At 41.9% G+C, this 19,131-nt stretch overlaps 1 protein-coding gene across 3 annotated transcripts in view; it reads right to left on the bottom strand.

Annotated features, from left to right (window-relative positions):
- The window catches only part of LOC308307774 (receptor-type tyrosine-protein phosphatase U), a 212,400-nt gene that overhangs the window by 42,901 nt on the left and 150,368 nt on the right, over positions 1 to 19,131 (bottom strand). For all 3 annotated transcript variants that reach the window (XM_080753053.1, XM_080753054.1, XM_080753055.1), the window contains exons 10-14: positions 15,667 to 15,868; positions 14,032 to 14,134; positions 12,480 to 12,753; positions 4,234 to 4,270; positions 402 to 540 (exon numbers count right to left, since the gene is read on the bottom strand). In XM_080753053.1, coding sequence (XP_080609179.1) covers positions 402 to 540; positions 4,234 to 4,270; positions 12,480 to 12,753; positions 14,032 to 14,134; positions 15,667 to 15,868 — 755 coding nt within the window. The remainder of the gene's footprint in view (positions 1 to 401; positions 541 to 4,233; positions 4,271 to 12,479; positions 12,754 to 14,031; positions 14,135 to 15,666; positions 15,869 to 19,131) is intronic.

Below are 19,131 nucleotides of genomic sequence, written 5' to 3'. Positions count from 1 at the left end.
TAAGTGGCTAATTGAATTGAATCAGCCTTTAATTAAATACTTCACACTCAGATAAGCTGTGCAGAGTTGCTTGGTCTCTGTGGTGCAGCAGAAGGGATTGGAAACAATACAGGCTGGCTGTGGTTCCAGTATCCCTCCTAAACAATGCTGTCCTTTCACATAGTTCAGCTAATACAACACAATGATTAGGGCACTGTTCACAGAGAGAGCATTTCACAATAATACAAATAAAAGAGAGCAGGATGAGATGGTGCACTGTGCAAACATACTGCATGTGGACGCAATTCAGGTGACTTGCAAAGGAGGTCAAATGTACTTTGTAGTCCCTGGAAGTGTCTGTTCCAACACACTGCAACAATATAGCAAACAGTTACCATACGGGCTAACTGAGCGCCACTCACCCTTTCTTGATGACGATGATGACGGCTCCCAGCAGAAGAATGAGGACCACCAGCCCCCCGGCACACACCCCAAGGATCAGCCCCATCTCCTCAGAGTGCTGGGAGACCTCCAGAGCCCTGCGGTGGTCCTTACAGGCCGCTAGCAGAGAGAGAGAGACATGAATGAGACCTCCAGAGCCCTGCGGTGGTACTTACAGGCCGCTAGCAGAGAGAGAGAGAGACATGAATGAGACCTCCAGAGCCCTGTGGTGGTCCTTACAGGCTGCTAGCAGAGAGAGAGAGAGACAGACATGAATGAGACCTCCAGAGCCCTGTGGTGGTCCTTACAGGCTGCTAGCAGAGAGAGAGAGACATGAATGAGACCTCCAGAGCCATAAGGTGGTCCTTACAGGCAGCTAGCAGAGAGAGAGAGAGAGACATGAATGAGACCTCCAGAGCCCTGCGGTGGTCCTTACAGGCTGCTAGTAGAGAGAGAGAGACATGAATGAGACCTCCAGAGCCATAAGGTGGTCCTTAGGCCGCTAGCAGAGAGAGAGAGACATGAATGAGACCTCCAGAGCCCTGTGGTGGTCCTTACAGGCTGCTAGCAGAGAGAGAGACATGAATGAGACCTCCAGAGCCATAAGGTGGTCCTTACAGGCTGCTAGCAGAGAGAGAGAGAGAGACATGAATGAGACCTCCAGAGCCCTGTGGTGGTCCTTACAGGCTGCTAGCAGAGAGAGAGACATGAATGAGACCTCCAGAGCCCTGCGGTGGTCCTTACAGGCTGCTAGTAGAGAGAGAGACATGAATGAGACCTCCAGAGCCCTGCGGTGGTCCTTACAGGCTGCTAGTAGAGAGAGAGAGACATGAATGAGACCTCCAGAGCCATAAGGTGGTCCTTACAGGCTGCTAGCAGAGAGAGAGACATGAATGAGACCTCCAGAGCCCTGTGGTGGTCCTTACAGGCTGCTAGTAGAGAGAGAGACATGAATGAGACCTCCAGAGCCCTGTGGTGGTCCTTACAGGCTGCTAGCAGAGAGAGAGAGAGACATGAGTACACACTATGTCTGTGAAAAAGAAGAAAATATAATTCACTGTGCAATTTATTTGACTGAGAAAGCACACACACACATCTTCCTTTCTCGCGGGTGTGTGTTCTCGTGAGGCAGAATGCAATTACTACTATCCAAAACTATGACAATAATTGTTTTGGGATTATTTGTGATGGAGGTTATAATAGTGGTCTCTGATTTAAAATGAGGTTTGAAATCACTTCAAACAATGATCTTTGACTTTGGATTGAAACGATGACAGCAGGTTGTAATCTTTCCTCCCACTCCCACACAGCGCTACAGTCATCATGTCAAGGTGCCCTGCTGTCACAGCGCTACAGTCATCATGTCAAGGTGCCCTGCTGTCTGTGCGATACTGCAAAAGGTCATTATAGTAATGGTGGGTTATTCATTCCACTGGCATAAAGCTCCATACTTATGTAAAGACACAAAAAGCTCTTTTCTGTGTGTGGCTACAGTAAGCCAGTCTAGCTTGTCCCGAGTGGTGTCAGTGTGTCCTTTAGTCCCTGACAGGCCTGCAACGAGCCCCTCCTGAGCCTGTTGGAACGGCCCAAACAATCTCCAGAGCAGCACAAAGTCACAGCAGGCCTGGGGGCAGTGATGGAGAGCGCTAGCTAGCTAGCAGCCTGTTGGGGCTGAAGCAGATCTGGGGCAGAAGAAGGGGGAAACAGAGCCATGTTTTAGCCTTCTCTATGGGCAGCCTGGGGCATTAGATCGGCCTCAGCCCAAATAACACTGAAAGTGGGACGATATGAAACTCTTACATGTCAGGACCATTAGAGAGATGTTTTAAGATGTTGTTCTCAGTGGGAACCTCTCTAATACTTTAGTTTGAGAGTGCTGGCTGTTGTAAGACAATGCTCTGTGATAGGATGTGATGTGATGTGTGGTACACTTCATGGACCATGTCACCTCTTCAGACTCCACCTAAACCCCTCGCACCTCAATGTCCTCATCTCCCTTCTTGATGCTAGTTTACTGTGCAAGATGTACATTGATTAATTGTTCTCATGTTTTATTTCTCAGATTTGTTTTTTCTCAACCACAATGTTAAGAATGTGATGTAGATACAGTAGCATGTGGTTTAGATAAATGCTAGGTTCATTGTTTACCTGGTATTCTAGTTATAACACTACATTGTAGGCCTACTTATGTGTCTATTTACCTTGTTGTTTATTGACCAGAGTTCATATGTATTTTACACGTTTAAGTCACTCGGGATAGGAGTGTTTACTAAATGGTAAATCTTTCAGGATTTCTTTCCACAGTGGCTCTACTGGTGTAGATCTACTGGTAGCTCTACTGGTGTAGATCTACTGGTAGCTCTACTGGTGTAGATCTACTGGTAGCTCTACTGGTGTAGATCTTGCCAGTCCCACTGTAGATCAAAGATGAAGGTTGTTCTGTTGTTTCCCTGATGGTTTCTCTTTGCACAGAGTTCCAGTGAGCATCTCAAGGTGTCCTGGTGTCTGTGACAAACTGCTGGCTGACTGAGAACAACAAAAGGCTTCGGTGCGACCGTGAGCTTCTTCATTCAGACAGAGGTAGAGGAGCGAGCTCACAGCCTGCTGTGCAACTGATTACTGTAACTTCATTTCAAATTAAACCTCTTGAGTGATACAGGAGTACATTGCAGATGCTACAAACCTAGAAGAGCTTGAAATCAATTTAACTTCTCTGACATTTTAGACAGATAAGACGGGCTGCGCTGCATTTAGCCCCAGAATTTCTATTAAACCAAACACGAGCGTGAAATAGATTTTCACATGAATCCATGCACCTGCCGGCTGCCCACCGGTGGAAATTGTCACTTAGAGTAGAAATGGAAGGTCTATTGTTGTGTTGGGCCTGCCAGAGGACCCTTAATTAAACTGTCACCTGGAAGTTGAAATGGAATCTTCAGCTTTGTTATCCAAGCCAAAATCATTTGCCTCCACTTTGGCTGTGATGAGCTGCCCTGATAGGAACGTCTGGGGCCCCCCGTCATGCAGGGGGCTTGTTAATGCTAGCGAGACCCCCAGATCTAAAGAGACTAAATACACTCTGACCTGTCATAGCTTCTAATTGAACATCACTCTGAGCAGCTCTTTAGTCATTCACCGACTGTGAGAGAGTGTGTGTGTGCGCGCGCGTGCGCGCGCGTGCATGCATGCCTGCGTGCGTGCGTGCGTGCGTGCGTGCGTGCATGCATGCCTGCGTGTGTGTGTGTGTGTGTGTGTGTGTGCGCGTGTCAGATGGAGTGAAGCATGGGTTGAAGAGGTTAGTCTTGTCTCTCAGCTTCATGCTCGAGTGGAGCTTTGTCTCTTCAGTTTTGCAGACACAAAAGGTTCTCAGACGTAGCAGTCTAACGTGCTGCCGGCAGGAACAGGAACTGTCTTTGATTGTGTCTCCCTGAATCTGACCTTAAACCAGAGGGATGAAAGACTGACCTCTGACCCTTCCCTGCCTCATGCCCTTTTCCTCATTGTTAGAAGAAAACAAACGTTCAGATGAAAAAACTAATAAATAAATAACATCAAAAACATTCCCCCTCTTTGTTTAGTTGGAACAAAGAGACAATAAATAATTATTTCTACTTGTATAAGAAGTGATTTTCCAACTTAAAACACATCGTCATGTCATGTGTTGTTAACTTGAAGATCAGTTCATGCCAGCAAGTGACACTGTGGAACTACAGAGTATGAATTAAGCTTCAAGCTCTTTGAAACAATAAAGAGACTTTCCATTCAAGGACACATTGTAGATGGAAAACCAAAACAATAAAGGAGTTGAATTACCTTTGCGAGCGATGCGGATGCAGTTTATTCTGGTTTCCTGAAAGAGAAGGAGAGCATGGTGATCAGAGGGCTTGGTGACACTTTGAATTCTGCATAGGAGATAAAATAGTCTTTATTTAGGAGGATTCAGACTCAGGACCAAAACGTGGTTATGAAATAAAGATTATTTTTACCGGTTCAGACAGTGTGCAACAGTGCAAGATATTTTCCCTTTTTCCACAATCCTTACTGTCACAAAGGAGAAGACTGCTGGGTAATATCTGTAAGGATTCCTTCATTACACTGTAGCATCTTTCTCACACAGAGGAATCAGGTGGGATCATCAGTTCGAGGACAGAAACCAATAAACTACTTTAAATGAGTGAAAATACAAACCACAGAAGCTGCAGTGAAGTATTTGACAGAGAGAAAAGAGAGAGACTCATATAAATGATGAGAGCTGAAAGAGAGAGTAGAATTAAGAGGAGGCTTCAGACCAATGAAATGCCACTCCAAAAGGGAATTCATTTGCTCTGCTGTACTTGGACTGATGACATCTCACTGTTATCAAAAGGACCGTAGTGTCAAACAACACTAATGGGATACCAGACCATAATCCAATTCCATCACTGCCACCTCTAGGAGGAGATGCATTATCAAATTAACATTTACAGATGCTAATCCAGGCATTATGGGACAATTATGCAAATCCATGCGCCAAGAAACCAGCAAAAGCTCTTTCCTCAAACTGTCACTAAATTGTCTTTTTTAATTGAAAATCCATTTTGGGCCCACGTTCTCTTAAACAACGTCTTAATCCAGTGATGATGCAGGAACAGAGGAAGGGTTTTTATAGAAAACTATTTCTCTGAAACTGACAGATATAACAGACGAATGGCTGTTTCTACCAACCCCAGATGTACAGTACATGTACACTTATATACTGTACATGTACACTTATATACTGTACATGTACACTTATATACTGTACATGTACACTTATATACCGCAACAAAACTTATATACCTTATATACTGTAAAGACACTTATATACCTTATATACTGCAACAAAACTTATATACCTTATATACTGTAAAGACACTTATATACCTTATATACTGCAACAAAACTTATATACCTTATACAGTATACTGCAAAGACACTTATATACCTTATATACTGTAAAGACACTTATATACCTTATATACTGTAAAGACACTTATATATCTTATATACTGTAAAGACACTTATATATCTTATATACTGTAAAGACACTTATATACCTTATATACTGTAAAGACACTTATATATCTTATATACTGTAAAGACACTTATATACCTTATATACTGTAAAGACACTTATATACCTTATATACTGTAAAGACACTTATATACCTTATATACTGTAAAGACACTTATATACCTTATATACTGTAAAGACACTTATATACCTTATATACTGTAAAGACACTTATATACCTTATATACTGTAAAGACACTTATATACCTTATATACTGTAAAGACACTTATATACCTTATATACTGTAAAGACACTTATATACCTTATATACTGTAAAGACACTTATATACCTTATATACTGCAAAGACACTTATATACCTTATATACTGTAAAGACACTTATATACCTTATATACTGCAAAGACACTTATATACCTTATATACTGTAAAGACACTTATATACCTTATATACTGTAAAGACACTTATATACCTTATATACTGTAAAGACACTTATATACCTTATATACTGCAAAGACACTTATATACCTTATATACTGCAAAGACACTTATATACCTTATATACTGTAAAGACACTTATATACCTTATATACTGTAAAGACACTTATATATCTTATATACTGCAAAGACACTTATATACCTTATATACTGTAAAGACACTTATATACCTTATATACTGCAAAGACACTTATATACCTTATATACTGTAAAGACACTTATATACCTTATATACTGTAAAGACACTTATATACCTTATATACTGCAAAGACACTTATATACCTTATATACTGTAAAGACACTTATATACCTTATATACTGTAAAGACACTTATATACCTTATATACTGTAAAGACACTTATATACCTTATATACTGCAACAAAACTTATATACCTTATATACTGCAAATAATATAATGACGGTTTTCCATGAAAAAAGGCAGAACTATTCATACTCAAGGCAACTCGATGCGGTGGTTAGGACACATACGACTTGCTCAAATGGCTGACAAAGAATCCCGGTTCAATGCCCCATTTGCTGCATGTTACTCCCCTACTCTCTCTCTCACCTTTCCCATCTCTCTACAGAGTCTGAACTGACCTATTGAGGAGGAAAAAGCTGAAATGCCAAAAATAATGTAAAAATAAAAGGCAGAACTATTCATATTCCTCACTTTACCCATGAGAACCAAATGATTTATAGCGTGACCATATACTATGTCAATGTGTGGGCGTCTAGAAAAGTGCTGGCATGATGGATTAAGCAAAGTGGTGACATGGAGCTTCCACTTTATCAAAGTGCTCAACACAGAAAAGCACATCCGTCAGACAACTGTGAACTACTGTAAGTCAATGAATTATCAACACTATCTCTAAGCATTAGAAGTGGTGGAGGAGAGGATGGATCAGCCAGGTGACAGAGACAGATGGAGAGGAGAGGATGGATCAGCCAGGTGACAGAGACAGATGGAGAGGAGTCAGTACAGAACAGGCCTCTCCCACTCTGTACATCTGGCTTTGTCCAAAGTGTGTTGTAAGCCAGGGTCACAAGCTTCATGGGACGCTTAATGAAATTAACTCATAAATAGCACCACTCACTTCAGACTAGGTTTGAGTTTTCATTTGTCTAAGGACTCCTCATTCATTCTCTGGACCCCCCATGTGGTTCAAATGTGTGAGGATGTGTTGTCTGTGTGTTTAGTCTTCTCATTGTAAGCTGCAAACGTCTCTGGTAAACAGGAGGAAACAGCCTGGAGTCCTGATGTATCAGGACCATGGACCTCCATCACCCTGACTTCATGTTTAATCACATCACTCAACAACATCATCATGTCAGCTCTGATGTGACCTCAACAACCAGGAAACATCATCATGTCAGCTCTGATGTGACCTCAACAACCAGGAAACACATATTCAAGATAATGTGGAACTCCATGAAGCTAGTTTAGCAACTATTGCCTTATAGTTACTACAGCTACTACTATTGTTGTTGAGAAGCAGTGTTAAAAAAGATAGTTATTTTCCATTTGTCAAAGGAGACAGACGGACAGGGAGAAAAGTGCTTTGATGAGACTGTCAAAGGGAGCAGGGTGGGGAATGCAAGTGGGTGGTGACAAAGTCAAAGCCAGTATTTTTAATGAGCTGTTGGATGTGTCCTCATAAATACAGCTTTTAACACTTACATGAACAGCTTTTGGAAGGAAAAGCATCAGGATGAATAACAGTAATACACAATGGTTATTATCTAGGGGGAAATAGGCCTGTGGCAACTTTAACTTTGAAATCATCAAAGCAGATCACATACAGCAGCTCAGTGCTGCCCCCACTGGAGAGAATTGGTGCTGCCAGACAGCTCTGTGAAACACCAACACGCACATGTGTGTGTGTGTGTGTGTGTGTGTGTGTGTGTGTGTGTGTGTGTGTGTGTGTGTGTGTGTGTGTGTGTGTGTGTGTGTGTGTGTGTGCGTGCGTGTATGTGTGTATGCTAGCGTGTGTGCGATTAGCAGATGCCCATGCTGACGCCTTCAAAGTAACGATATGAATCCCCAATCTTTCAAGAGCTTCTTTGGATGCATCAATCAAAGCAATTAAAAACTGTGAAGATAATTAGCACAGGGAAATGGCAAATATTAAGGCTGTCTGTTCTCACCATTTCTACTGATGATAATGTTTTTGAGGATGAGTTGTGATGTTGGCCTCCACAAAGACATTTATAAACTGAACAGGCTTTGATTTAATGAGCCATGATGGATATTAAACTGTTTATCTTACTATTCAGTTTAATTCAGGTTCAATTATTTTACATAAAAGCATATTGAGAAAAGTAAGAAGCAGTGTAACACAAACATGCATTTAGAAACATTGTGTGATCATGTGACTAGTAAAATGTCTCCAGCTGTACATGTGGTGGGAGCCAGCAGCATCCATAGTAGCAGAGCTACTGTAGGTCAGGTGGGGGCTGTGATGTGCCACTGTGCCCCCCTGTTCACTGTGGCTCATGGGCGCTAGCTGGCCCCCTGCCAGGCAAAACAAAAGCTAATCCCATCCGCTGGTAAAGCCAGGTCTTCCCTTCCTAATCCTACGCTCAGCGCTCCTCTTGTGTGAAGTGCTCACACTGCACTCCCACCGTGTGTTTGTCCACTGGGACGGAAACACATTCTGCTGTTTGGAGACCAGCAGCGCTGTTGTATTGTGTCGTGTCGTGTCGTGTCGTGTCGTGTCGTGCCGTGCCGTGTCGTGTCGTGTCGTGTCGTGTCGTGTCGTGTCGTGTCGTGTCGTGTTGTGTTGTGTTGTGTTGTGTTGTGTTGTGTTGTGCTGTGCTGTGCTGTGCTGTGCTGTGTTGTGTTGTTGTATGGATTTTCAATGAAAAAGAAGAAAACTAATTAACCCATTTAGGCCTGACCACATTATGACGCAATATTTTATGCTTTAAATATAAAAAAAACAGCAGATATACAAGCTCACAGCCGCGCTGCGAGTTTGTAGATCTGCTATTTTTGAAAAATCGTGAAAATTCGAATTTTGACCCGATTCTATAAGTGTCTTTTGAATTCTTCAAAGATTTTTGGAAAAAAACTATGCTTCTATATGTCAGCAATCTGGCCAGCCATCGTCAAAGAAAAGGTCCTTTTCACTTAACTGGAGCTCAGTTAGTCTGTTCTTGAGAGACTACTATGTCAGTGGTGCTCAAACCTTTTCATGTGAAGGACCCCCAAAATGATATTTATTTGGCCACGGACCCCCATTTCAAAATATCTAGTTTCAGGGACCACCCAGAAGCAAAATTTGAGTTACAACCGTTCGCTTTGAAAATACATATATTCAAAGATTTGCACACATTTTCACGACTTTTTCAAAAATAGCAGATCTACAAGCTTGCAGCGCGGCACTCGGTGCCGCGCTGTGAGCTTGTATATCTGCTATTTTTCACTGGTTAGAGCATTCAATAATTCTAGGCCTAAATGGGATAAATAATGAAACGGTACAGTTATTATCATAAATAATGAAACGGTACAGTTATCAGAAAGCAGAGTTCACAGAAGTCGAGCGGCGCAGGGAGTAAAACGTTCCCATCTGATTCTCACAGAGAGACCAAGGCCAACTCTGGCCCAAATGTGTGAGGAACGGCTGAGCTCCAGCGCCGCAGGGTGTGAATATTAAAGCATCTATTTTCTACCTACAGTATGAGCATCTGCACCTGTGTCCAATTATCCTTGAGGAATGTCTCTCTCACTCCTGTACAGTGTAAGGACATCTGGAATGGTTCTGTTGAAGGCGTGGGATTATAATCTGTAAACTAACAGAGAACTCTCACACACTGTGGGCTTCAGTTGTAGGATTTGTTTTATTGCACCTGTTTTGTGTTACACAGCTTCTTACTTTTGTCAATACGCTGTATACATTTCCCTGCTTATATGTCAAATAATGAACCTGAATTAAACTGAATATTAAACTAAACAGTAGTTTAATATCAATCATGGCTCATTAAATCACAGCCTGTTCAGTTCATTTAAGTTTGTAAATGTCTTTGTGGAGCCAACATCACAACTCATCCTCAAAAACATTATCATCAGTAGAAATGGTGAGAACAGACAAGAGCCCAAAACGTATTTTAGTTTTAGTTTATCTTTTCGATTAGCACCGGCACAATCGTGGGTGTGGATATGATTATGCATGTCTCTCCTCATTTTTGATGGATTATAATCTGCCATCAATCTACTGGGATCAAATCAGGCCAAAAGTTTTTCATGGTGTTGATGCTCCTGGACCAATTCAATACTATTGGTCATTCATTATTCATAAAGGCTACAAGTAGATAATAGATTCTTTGGGACTGAAAAACATGAATAATTCATGATTACATTCTATCAATATTTGACTGAAGTATTATCTTTATGTAGCCAAGGGCTGTAAAGATTGCACACTGCGCTTCTGGTTCCATTGTGAGTCAGAGCCATGTGGAAGCAGTGTTTGTCACACTGTGGAATGAGCTCAGCTGAGTGGGAATAAAAGACAGGAAAACAAGTGAGAGGATGAGGTCTGAAACAACCTAACGAGGAGGGAGAGAGGGAAAGAGATGAAGGAGATGAAACAATGAAGGAAACCATGATGTGGCTTCCAGTAATTCCAGGAGATTTAATAGCTGAATTAATTCATGCAGTAATTCCTTGTCCCAGACGTGCTTTGTTTGCACAGAATCAAAGCACTGGGACACACATCCATACATAATGTTCCAACTGGGTTACACTACCAGTAGAATACAGGCTCATCACACAACCCCCAAGCATAAATAGTGCTTAAAGAATTACAAGGCAACTGGCCTTAAAACATCAAACAGAGCGTTAATAAATACAGATATTCCCCTCATTACTGGCTCAGAATTATTTACATTTGCAGAATCAATGACATATTAATGTCTATGACTGGTGGGAGTAATGTTTTTAATCCTGCTGCTGTGAGTGTGCTACTTAAAGCTGGGCTCGCACTACGGGAGTTTAAATTCTAACCCATGTTGAAATCGGCCTGCAATCGAGCAAAATATTCTCTTTTCTATCATCTTAACACATATGTAGCCATGATTTTTTCTCTTCAATGGGCCACGTTGCCATGGTTACCATAGACTTCCATGTAATTGCGCAATAGTGTAAAAAGTGCACGCCCATGCCTAGATGATGCACCACGTGTGTGCAGGCTGTTCACAGCTTTCAAACAAAAGAATCCGCTTGGAAATCCGTTCAGGCATTCATGATTTATAGGCCATTATGTTTTCTTCAGATGTAAACAAACATGGCTGCCATGTTTGAAAGAATGGGTTGGTATGGGGGTTAAACATGCAATTTCGCGATCGCGATCGTGCCTAATACATTTCTGGAGGTCCAAAAAAGTTTTTTGAAAAAAAAAAATTGAAAAAAAATTTTTTTTTTTTTTTTCAAAAACGGCCCAAACTCGGGAAACTCGGGGTTGGCACAGCACTAGTACCAATACAAACTCGGGAAACTCGGGGTTGGCACCATATGTGTTAAACATGCACACAAAATAATTGGGAATCACACATTACAGGATAATATTAAGATCATGATGGCTGGCAGACCAAGAGAAGGAGAGAGAGTTACTGCCTGTCTTATTAAAATGCTTGTATCTTAACTCTTAGTAAAAACTGTAGCTTAGTCATTCATTAGGGTTAGAATTTGGTTAATGAGCTGTCCATGGTGCTGAAGTTTAATATGGGTAATTTACTTTATAGGATCTCTACACTGTAATTATAGGTATGTGTGGATCAATATAATAAATTGTGCACTAATTGGTTTCTGAACAGGGCACACATAGTTGCAAAGGCTGCCACAGTGTGCTTCACCTCACCACACCCCCTCCTCAAATCATCTTCCCACGGCTATGGGTGGGAGTGATCACAATCTCTGCTGCAACGTGCAGGAGTGATGAAATGTCCTTGGTGCAGGAAGGAGCAATGTGAATTCAGGCTGTAGCGGACGGGAGTGGGATTGAAAACAGACACACACATTCAGGGTTCTGTCAGTGGACCTTTTAAAGCAGGGGTGCCCAAAAGGTAGATCTACCAGTAAATCACCAAGGGTGTGCAGGTAGACCACATGACATGCCACTAAAAAAATATATAATTAAAATATAAAAATAATTTGTCAATATGAGCCTGTCAGCTCCCTTCATGGCTTCTAAAGTAGGCAAACCTCCAATGCAATACTTTGTTCAAGAGTCAGTAGCATTACAAAGAACCCCAAAACCTACCACTTCCATACAGAATGGGATGAAGACATTTCCCCAAAGTATTTCCCATTTATTTCCCCCTTACAGTAAGTGTGTTTGTCTAAAATGTAACACCAGTGCTGCTATTCCAAAGCCCCCCTCAGGCCCTCAGCTAAAACATTGTGGATGGGTAGATCATGTTGAGCAAGTCATTTTAAAAGTAGATCTCACGTTAAAAAAATGTGGGCACCCCTGTTTTAAAGGGTCCAGGTAAAAACAGCGCCCACTCACCCCTCTGAAGTTGCTCATGGCCTGGAAGTAGAGCAGGTAGCTCTTGCGGGGGTCCAGCGGTGTGTTCCAGTAGCCGTTGTAGGTGTGGTTGTCTCCCACTGTGAAGGGGCTGGCCTCCGGCAGGCTGCTGGGGGGCAGCTCGGCCGTGTAGTAGTGTGGTGTCCCCCGCGCCAACGCCTCGCCGTGGGACATGGGCAGCGGGAAGCATTCCTGAAGTCCCAGCTCCCTCTTCACTTTTCTGCTGCTCTCCTCCTCCACCACCACCTGGTAGGTACTGACCAATCACACGCTGTTATTTACACCACCTGGTAGGTACTGACCAATCATACGCTGTTATTTACACCACCTGGTAGGTACTGACCAATCACACGCTGTTATTTACACCACCTGGTACGTATTGACCAATCATACGCTGTTATTTAGACCTTTCTCTCGGGGGTTCTAGCACCAGTAATCATTGGATGAACGTGATGAGATTTGCCATCAGACTCCGCCTCCCACTTAGGAGACCTGACCATTAGTAGGATTTGTGCACCACATCGCCTCTAGTGGCTCCAATTGAGATTGCGTATATTGCAATATTAAAAATCTCTGGGGCGCCCGCTGGCCTAGTGGTCAAGACGCATACCACATACTAGGCTATGATGCCTGCTGGCGTCGCCGGTTCGATTCCCGATCCGGACGATCTTTGCCACATGTCATTCCCCATCTCTCTCCCCATTTCCTGTCAGTCTACTATCCTATCAAATAAAGGCATAAAAAGCCCAAAAACAAATCTTAAAAAAAATAAAAAATAAATAAAACAAAATCTCTGGTAGAGCAAGTCTCCACCAGGATGCATAATGAACCTCCCTGGGTCATGTGATGACAATGTTGTGGGGTTCTGTTGTGGGGCTCATTGGTGTATGAAAAGGCCCAGGACCAATAGAGGGACGGATAGAATAAAAGAGTCATTCCATCATTACAGTGCAACCAGGGTAGAAAGGACATGAGTCATATTCACATTTACATTACATTTCAAAGACAGTTTCCCTGGAGGATTACATCTATGACTTTGAACAGAGATAGAATTGGCTGAGCAAGAATAAAATGTTTCTTCCTGATGTCTTATTATGCTTCAAGTTGTTAAACACTGCGTGTCGATGAAAGAAACAGTTGACATTAAGTTCACACACGGATCCAACGTTGTCTTCTTTGAAATCACTGCTAAAATACCTCTCCTGTTCTGCCCTGCCTCGATGCTCTCTCTGCTCACAACACCTACTAATGATGGAGCAAGCACTTCTTTACACCTGTAAACCTGTTACAGTATGAGACCATGAAGATGATTATGATTGTCAAAACAGGATTTTAGTAGTAGCAGCCAAGACAATACAATACAAGATACAGGTGCTGTACTTTGAGAACCTAATTAAGATGAATTTAAGAAAGCATTGCAAGTAAACAACATTTCTGACGTAGTTCAGCAAAGATGCAGTGATGCAGGGTGTGTGTGTGTGTGTGTGTGTGTGTGTGTGTGTGTGTGTGCGTGTGCGTGTGCGTGTGTGCTCACCTTACAGGAGCTCCTCGACCCTGAGCAGGACGCAGCAGGACGGTGATGGTGCTTTCTGTCTCACCAAGAGGAGAAGGCATGTCTCCATAGTCAAACATAGGAGCTGCACACACAGAATAGTAACAGCTATCAAAGTGTCCCTGTTCCCTCATAAAGCTTCTCCAGGCCTCTCCAGTCTTGTGACAGAGACAGTGTCTTTAATGTCCCACACAAACACATCCCACTTGCTGCATAAAGAGAAGCTGCAGCACCTTGAAGACATGCATTTCTAAGGGAAAGGCATGTTGAAACTCTCAGTAGGTTTCAGCAGGTTTGAGTGACGATGAGAAGTCTATAATATATATTATTATTAGAGAAGTCTAACAGATATTTACCATTAATTCAGCTAGGCTATTTGTGTTAGCACAGATAAAAGGTTTTTGAAGCACAGTGAAGGTTGTTACTGTAGGTTCAAACGTTGTGAGTGTTCTGTGAGCTTCAGAAGTCACAGCACTCTGGACATGATGTACAAAGTGATCCTCCACTCATAAAATGATTTGTGTGAACACGAGCCCTAAACAGATCAAACCATTCTAACATCCACACACAACACCCACACCTCTCATGCAGTGTCCTCTGCCTCCAGGTTGTCATGGAAACCAACACAATTAAACATCACAGTAGTGGGGGACGAATTGAAGGAGATTTGGTCCAAGTCCTGCTCCTCCCAGGAGATGCAAGCAGCACATTTATTCTCTTTGATATCACCATCAATGACCATGATGTTATTAAAAACACACACTTCTAAACAGCACAACAGGAAGGTGAGACATTAAGGAACCCGATTCATTCAGTAAGAAGTGTTTGTGTTTATTGACGCCACAAACTACAAGAGACTTTAAATACAACCACCATCTGTCTTCATCTATGACAGGCAGTGATGGTCCCCAGTGTACTGTAGCTCTCGTATAGAGATGTGGACTTCTTTCAGGTTGCTTATTCTCTACCAAACTATTATTATCTACCAAACTATGACTTATTCTCTACCAAACTATTGCTCTTTTCTAACAACCTATTGATTTAACCTCTAGTAGATGATTTATAAAATGTGTACACACTGGGAATTCAACACAGCATTTGAATTAACTTCCTGAGTACACAGTTATATCAACAAAGAGACTGGATCGATCAATGAGCCTTTCTTTAAAAGCTGCAATCCAGAAGGTATTACAATGAATATGAATTATATCTATATGTTATATCAGATATTATATCTGTAAATACAATGTAATAATCTACAGTGGTTGAGGTGGTCTACCAACTCTTTCTCCCAAAGCTTCCATTTAGACATTCAGACCCTGGCCTGGAGAGCAAGCTCTCTGGATCCAACAAAATGTCAGGTTAGGGCCGCAGTGATTGTGTGCTACTCTACCAGAGATGTTGGTGGTGATTTCACAGTGATTGTGTGCTACTCTACCAGAGATGTTGGTGGTGATTTCACAGTGATTGTGAGTTACTCTACCAGAGATGTTGGTGGTGATTTCACAGTGATTGTGAGCTACTCTACCAGAGATGTTGGTGGTGATTTCACAGTGATTGTGTGCTACTCTACCAGAGATGTTGGTGGTGATTTCACAGTGATTGTTGCTACTCTACCAGAGATGTTGGTGGTGATTTCGGTGAGGGCGGTCTGGCCGAAGCCCTTGGCTGTGCGGGCTCGGACGGAGATCAGGTAGGTGGTCCCAGAGTGAAGGTTGGAGAACATGTGGTAGGTCTCGTTCCGCAGCTTGGACACCGTTCTCCTGGGACCCGGCACGTTGATGCCCGGGTCAGACGACTCGATGCTCTGGTAACTGATCTGAGGTCAGACAGGAAGACATGAAGTAACGTCATTAAAACCTGCACCAAAGTAAAACATCCAAGATCATTTTATGATCTGTTCTACCAAATGTATATACTCTGATCATTCATGTTATATCTTATCTTATCTTATCTTCTACCAGCATCATCAGTCAACAACCTTACATTTGGAGATGATCACAGTTAAATATCTCTGCTGTCGGGCCGAAACATCCTAACTCCAAAATGTTCAATTTTGGGAAAATGAGCTCAAGTGGAGTTAGGAGGTTTTGACCGACTACTTTTCATTGGTTCAATATTATTCGAACCAACACAAAGACGTAAAGGGTGTTCAATAGCACATATTTATGAAAAAAAGCAAGGGCCAAGGTTTGGCAGAAAGTGTGGAGTTAGGAGGATTTGTCCTAAAGCACTTTTTACTACTTTCCATTTGTTCAATATTATTTTAACCAACACTCAGCTGTAAAGGGTGTTCAATAGCCCTGATTTATGGCAAAATGGAGTTTTGGCCAGACAGTGACGATACTTTGCCATCTCATCTTAAATATTATATTAGTATTTGTTTTGTTAATATCGTATTACTACACTGTGCTATAAGTACAAACAATCCCAGAACCCCACATCATCATCATCATCATATCATATCATATCATATCATATCATATCATCATCATCATCATCATCTTTCCACTTATGGTGTCTTATTGCTGCCGGTACAAACAACCTCCTCTATGATCAGACTCCAACAAGAGAGGAGAGGAGATTCATGGTTTTGCTTCTTGTCCAAATGGCTTCATCATCAATATCTATTCTAACATTCAATTGATCTGTGTGTATGGTTCACTCCACTTACAGTTTATTTATTGTTTTGCTTTGCCTAATCAATGTGTGGACTTCTGGAGTTGGTTTATTTATGGGTTTAGACTCTAAACTCTAAATCATTAGTCTAAACTTTAGAGTAATAGGGTTCATTTGGCATCGGCATGGTAAAGTGAGATGGGTATACATAACTCACAGCTATCCATAAAGCAATGCACAAGGCTAATGATTGAGTAAGTCCTGCTAATACATTGTAATGGATAGAGGACACTACTCCTATTAAAGTGTCTCTTTGGTAAACTTTAGTTTTGCCTTGCTGCTACAGTGCTCTCAGTGACTCTTCCCTTTCACTGTTTCAAACAGTGTTAGGTGTAATGAGACAGTCTTATTGGAAGCAGCCAAGAGGGAGGAGGAGATTGGACTGGACATTAGTGGTGAGAGAGCAGAACCTCAGTAAAGACATTACACACGCACACACATGCACGCACGTGCGCACACACGTAGGTGTGAGACTGTGTTTGAATATGTTACTGCTATTTTAACTGCTTCTTCCATTGCCATTTCTTATAACGAAGCACCTTATATACGTATATATTTTACTCTATTGTCAAGCTAATGATGGGAGATAAATTAATTCACCCACTTTTTTGACAGTTTTTTAATTACTTTTCTTTTACTGCAAACCTGTGATGTGTCACGGTACCAAGAACGTGACATTTGTTGGAGTTGAAGTTTGAGCATGAGCTTAAGAGTGTGTGATTATGTTCATGTGATTGTGTTTGTTCATGAGCACGTATTACACAATGTCAGAGCATCTGTATATGTTGTATTTGAATGTGTGCTTGTACTGTACATGTGTGTGTTCATGTGCATTATAATGCAAGATTGTAGTGTACAAATTTCCGCACATACAGTACAAAGCACAGGCTTTACAGATTATCATAACAAACGTGTTCTAAGTGTACAGATATATTCATGTGTGACTGAATCCACACAGACCTCTGTGTTCCCACTGGAAAGACACACATCACCAAACAGAGCTCAGGCCAGAGGAGGAAAAGTGTGGCGGGCCGGCATGACGGGCGATGTGGCTCCAACAAACTGGTCAAAGGTTTAATGTGAGTGAAATGAAGAGGATTTGTGCAGCTCTACAAGGAGCCTCCTCTGTCAACACCAAGCCTCCACTTTATATGTCAAACCACAAATCCATTTAATAATATCCTTGACATGACATTGTGGAAAAGGCTTTAGGAGGGAGGGAAGGGAATGCTAGGTAGGCGTCTTATTTCTGTGAATCTTTTCAACACGTTAAGAAGCATGAAAACAAAATAATGACCTGGTGAGGTTAATTATTGCTATCATGGCTGATTAAATGCTAATCATAATGAACCTATCGCAACTCCGCCCCCCTCCGCCTAGACCTCCGACCAGAATCACAGCCGCCTCTAAAGGAACCATTCACTTGAATGGACATCCAGCGGATTTTTACACATTAAATATTAATTCCGTTTTGGACCCAGAGCTTCGAAATATCTTCCAATCCATCAACAAAGGCCTGGATCTGCATTGGAAAAAATATTTAGACCTTTAAACTTTTAAAACAATACGACATAGGAATATATAAGGTCGCAGCAGAGGAATAAGGAACATGTCCATGGTTGCTGGACCACAGAAAGCCGTTTCAAACCAATTTAAATATGAATGGACTGTATTGGCCTAAACGACAATAACCCTTGACTACAAACACCTTATTTGTTATGTTAAATAGCAACTGATATGTAATGTACGTCTGTGAATGTCTGAATGAACAGGGGTAGCGACGCGAAGTGTTGCATTTCGACTGCAGGCTGTGGGTAGGGGCGTCACAAGGGGGGGAAAAGTGGGACTGACTTACCAGGGCCCAAGGTGGAAGGGCCTTAATTATTTTAGACTTTATCTATTGAAAAATAGCAGATATACAAGCTCATAGCGTGGCACCGAGTGCCGCGCTGCGAGCTTGTAGATTTGCTATTTTTGAAATCCCACGATGAAGAACATTCATGTGGGCCCACAGCGAATCCTTGTAACCAGGGCCCAGAATTTGGTGCGACACCCTACTTGCTGCGGCTCGGCAGCTAAACTTGTCAGGAATCGCGAACATTTCACGCCAGAGATATCAAAATAGATAAGATTTATAAGCAATCGGCATGATAAGAAACATGTAGCCTACATTTGAAGCAGTTTATTCTGGTTGGTTGTTTGTGTAATGGAGAGTAATAGCCTCTAAACAAATCAGTGAAAAGTGAAAACGGCTCTGTATAGGTCCAGCAGACAGGCGATTTCCTCATTCTGCTGTTGCGTCCTTATATATTCCTTTGTCGTATTGTTTTAAAAGTTTAAAGGTCTACATATTTTTCCCATGCATATCCAGGCCTTTGTTGACGGATTGCACGAGATTTCGAA

Source organism: Nannobrachium achirus (assembly GCF_963921795.1).
Source record: "Nannobrachium achirus genome assembly, chromosome: 2".
In the NCBI taxonomy this organism is placed as follows: Eukaryota; Metazoa; Chordata; class Actinopteri; order Myctophiformes; family Myctophidae; genus Nannobrachium; species Nannobrachium achirus.
Note: the sequence above shows the minus strand (reverse complement) of the source record. Positions and strands in the feature narration are given on the sequence as shown.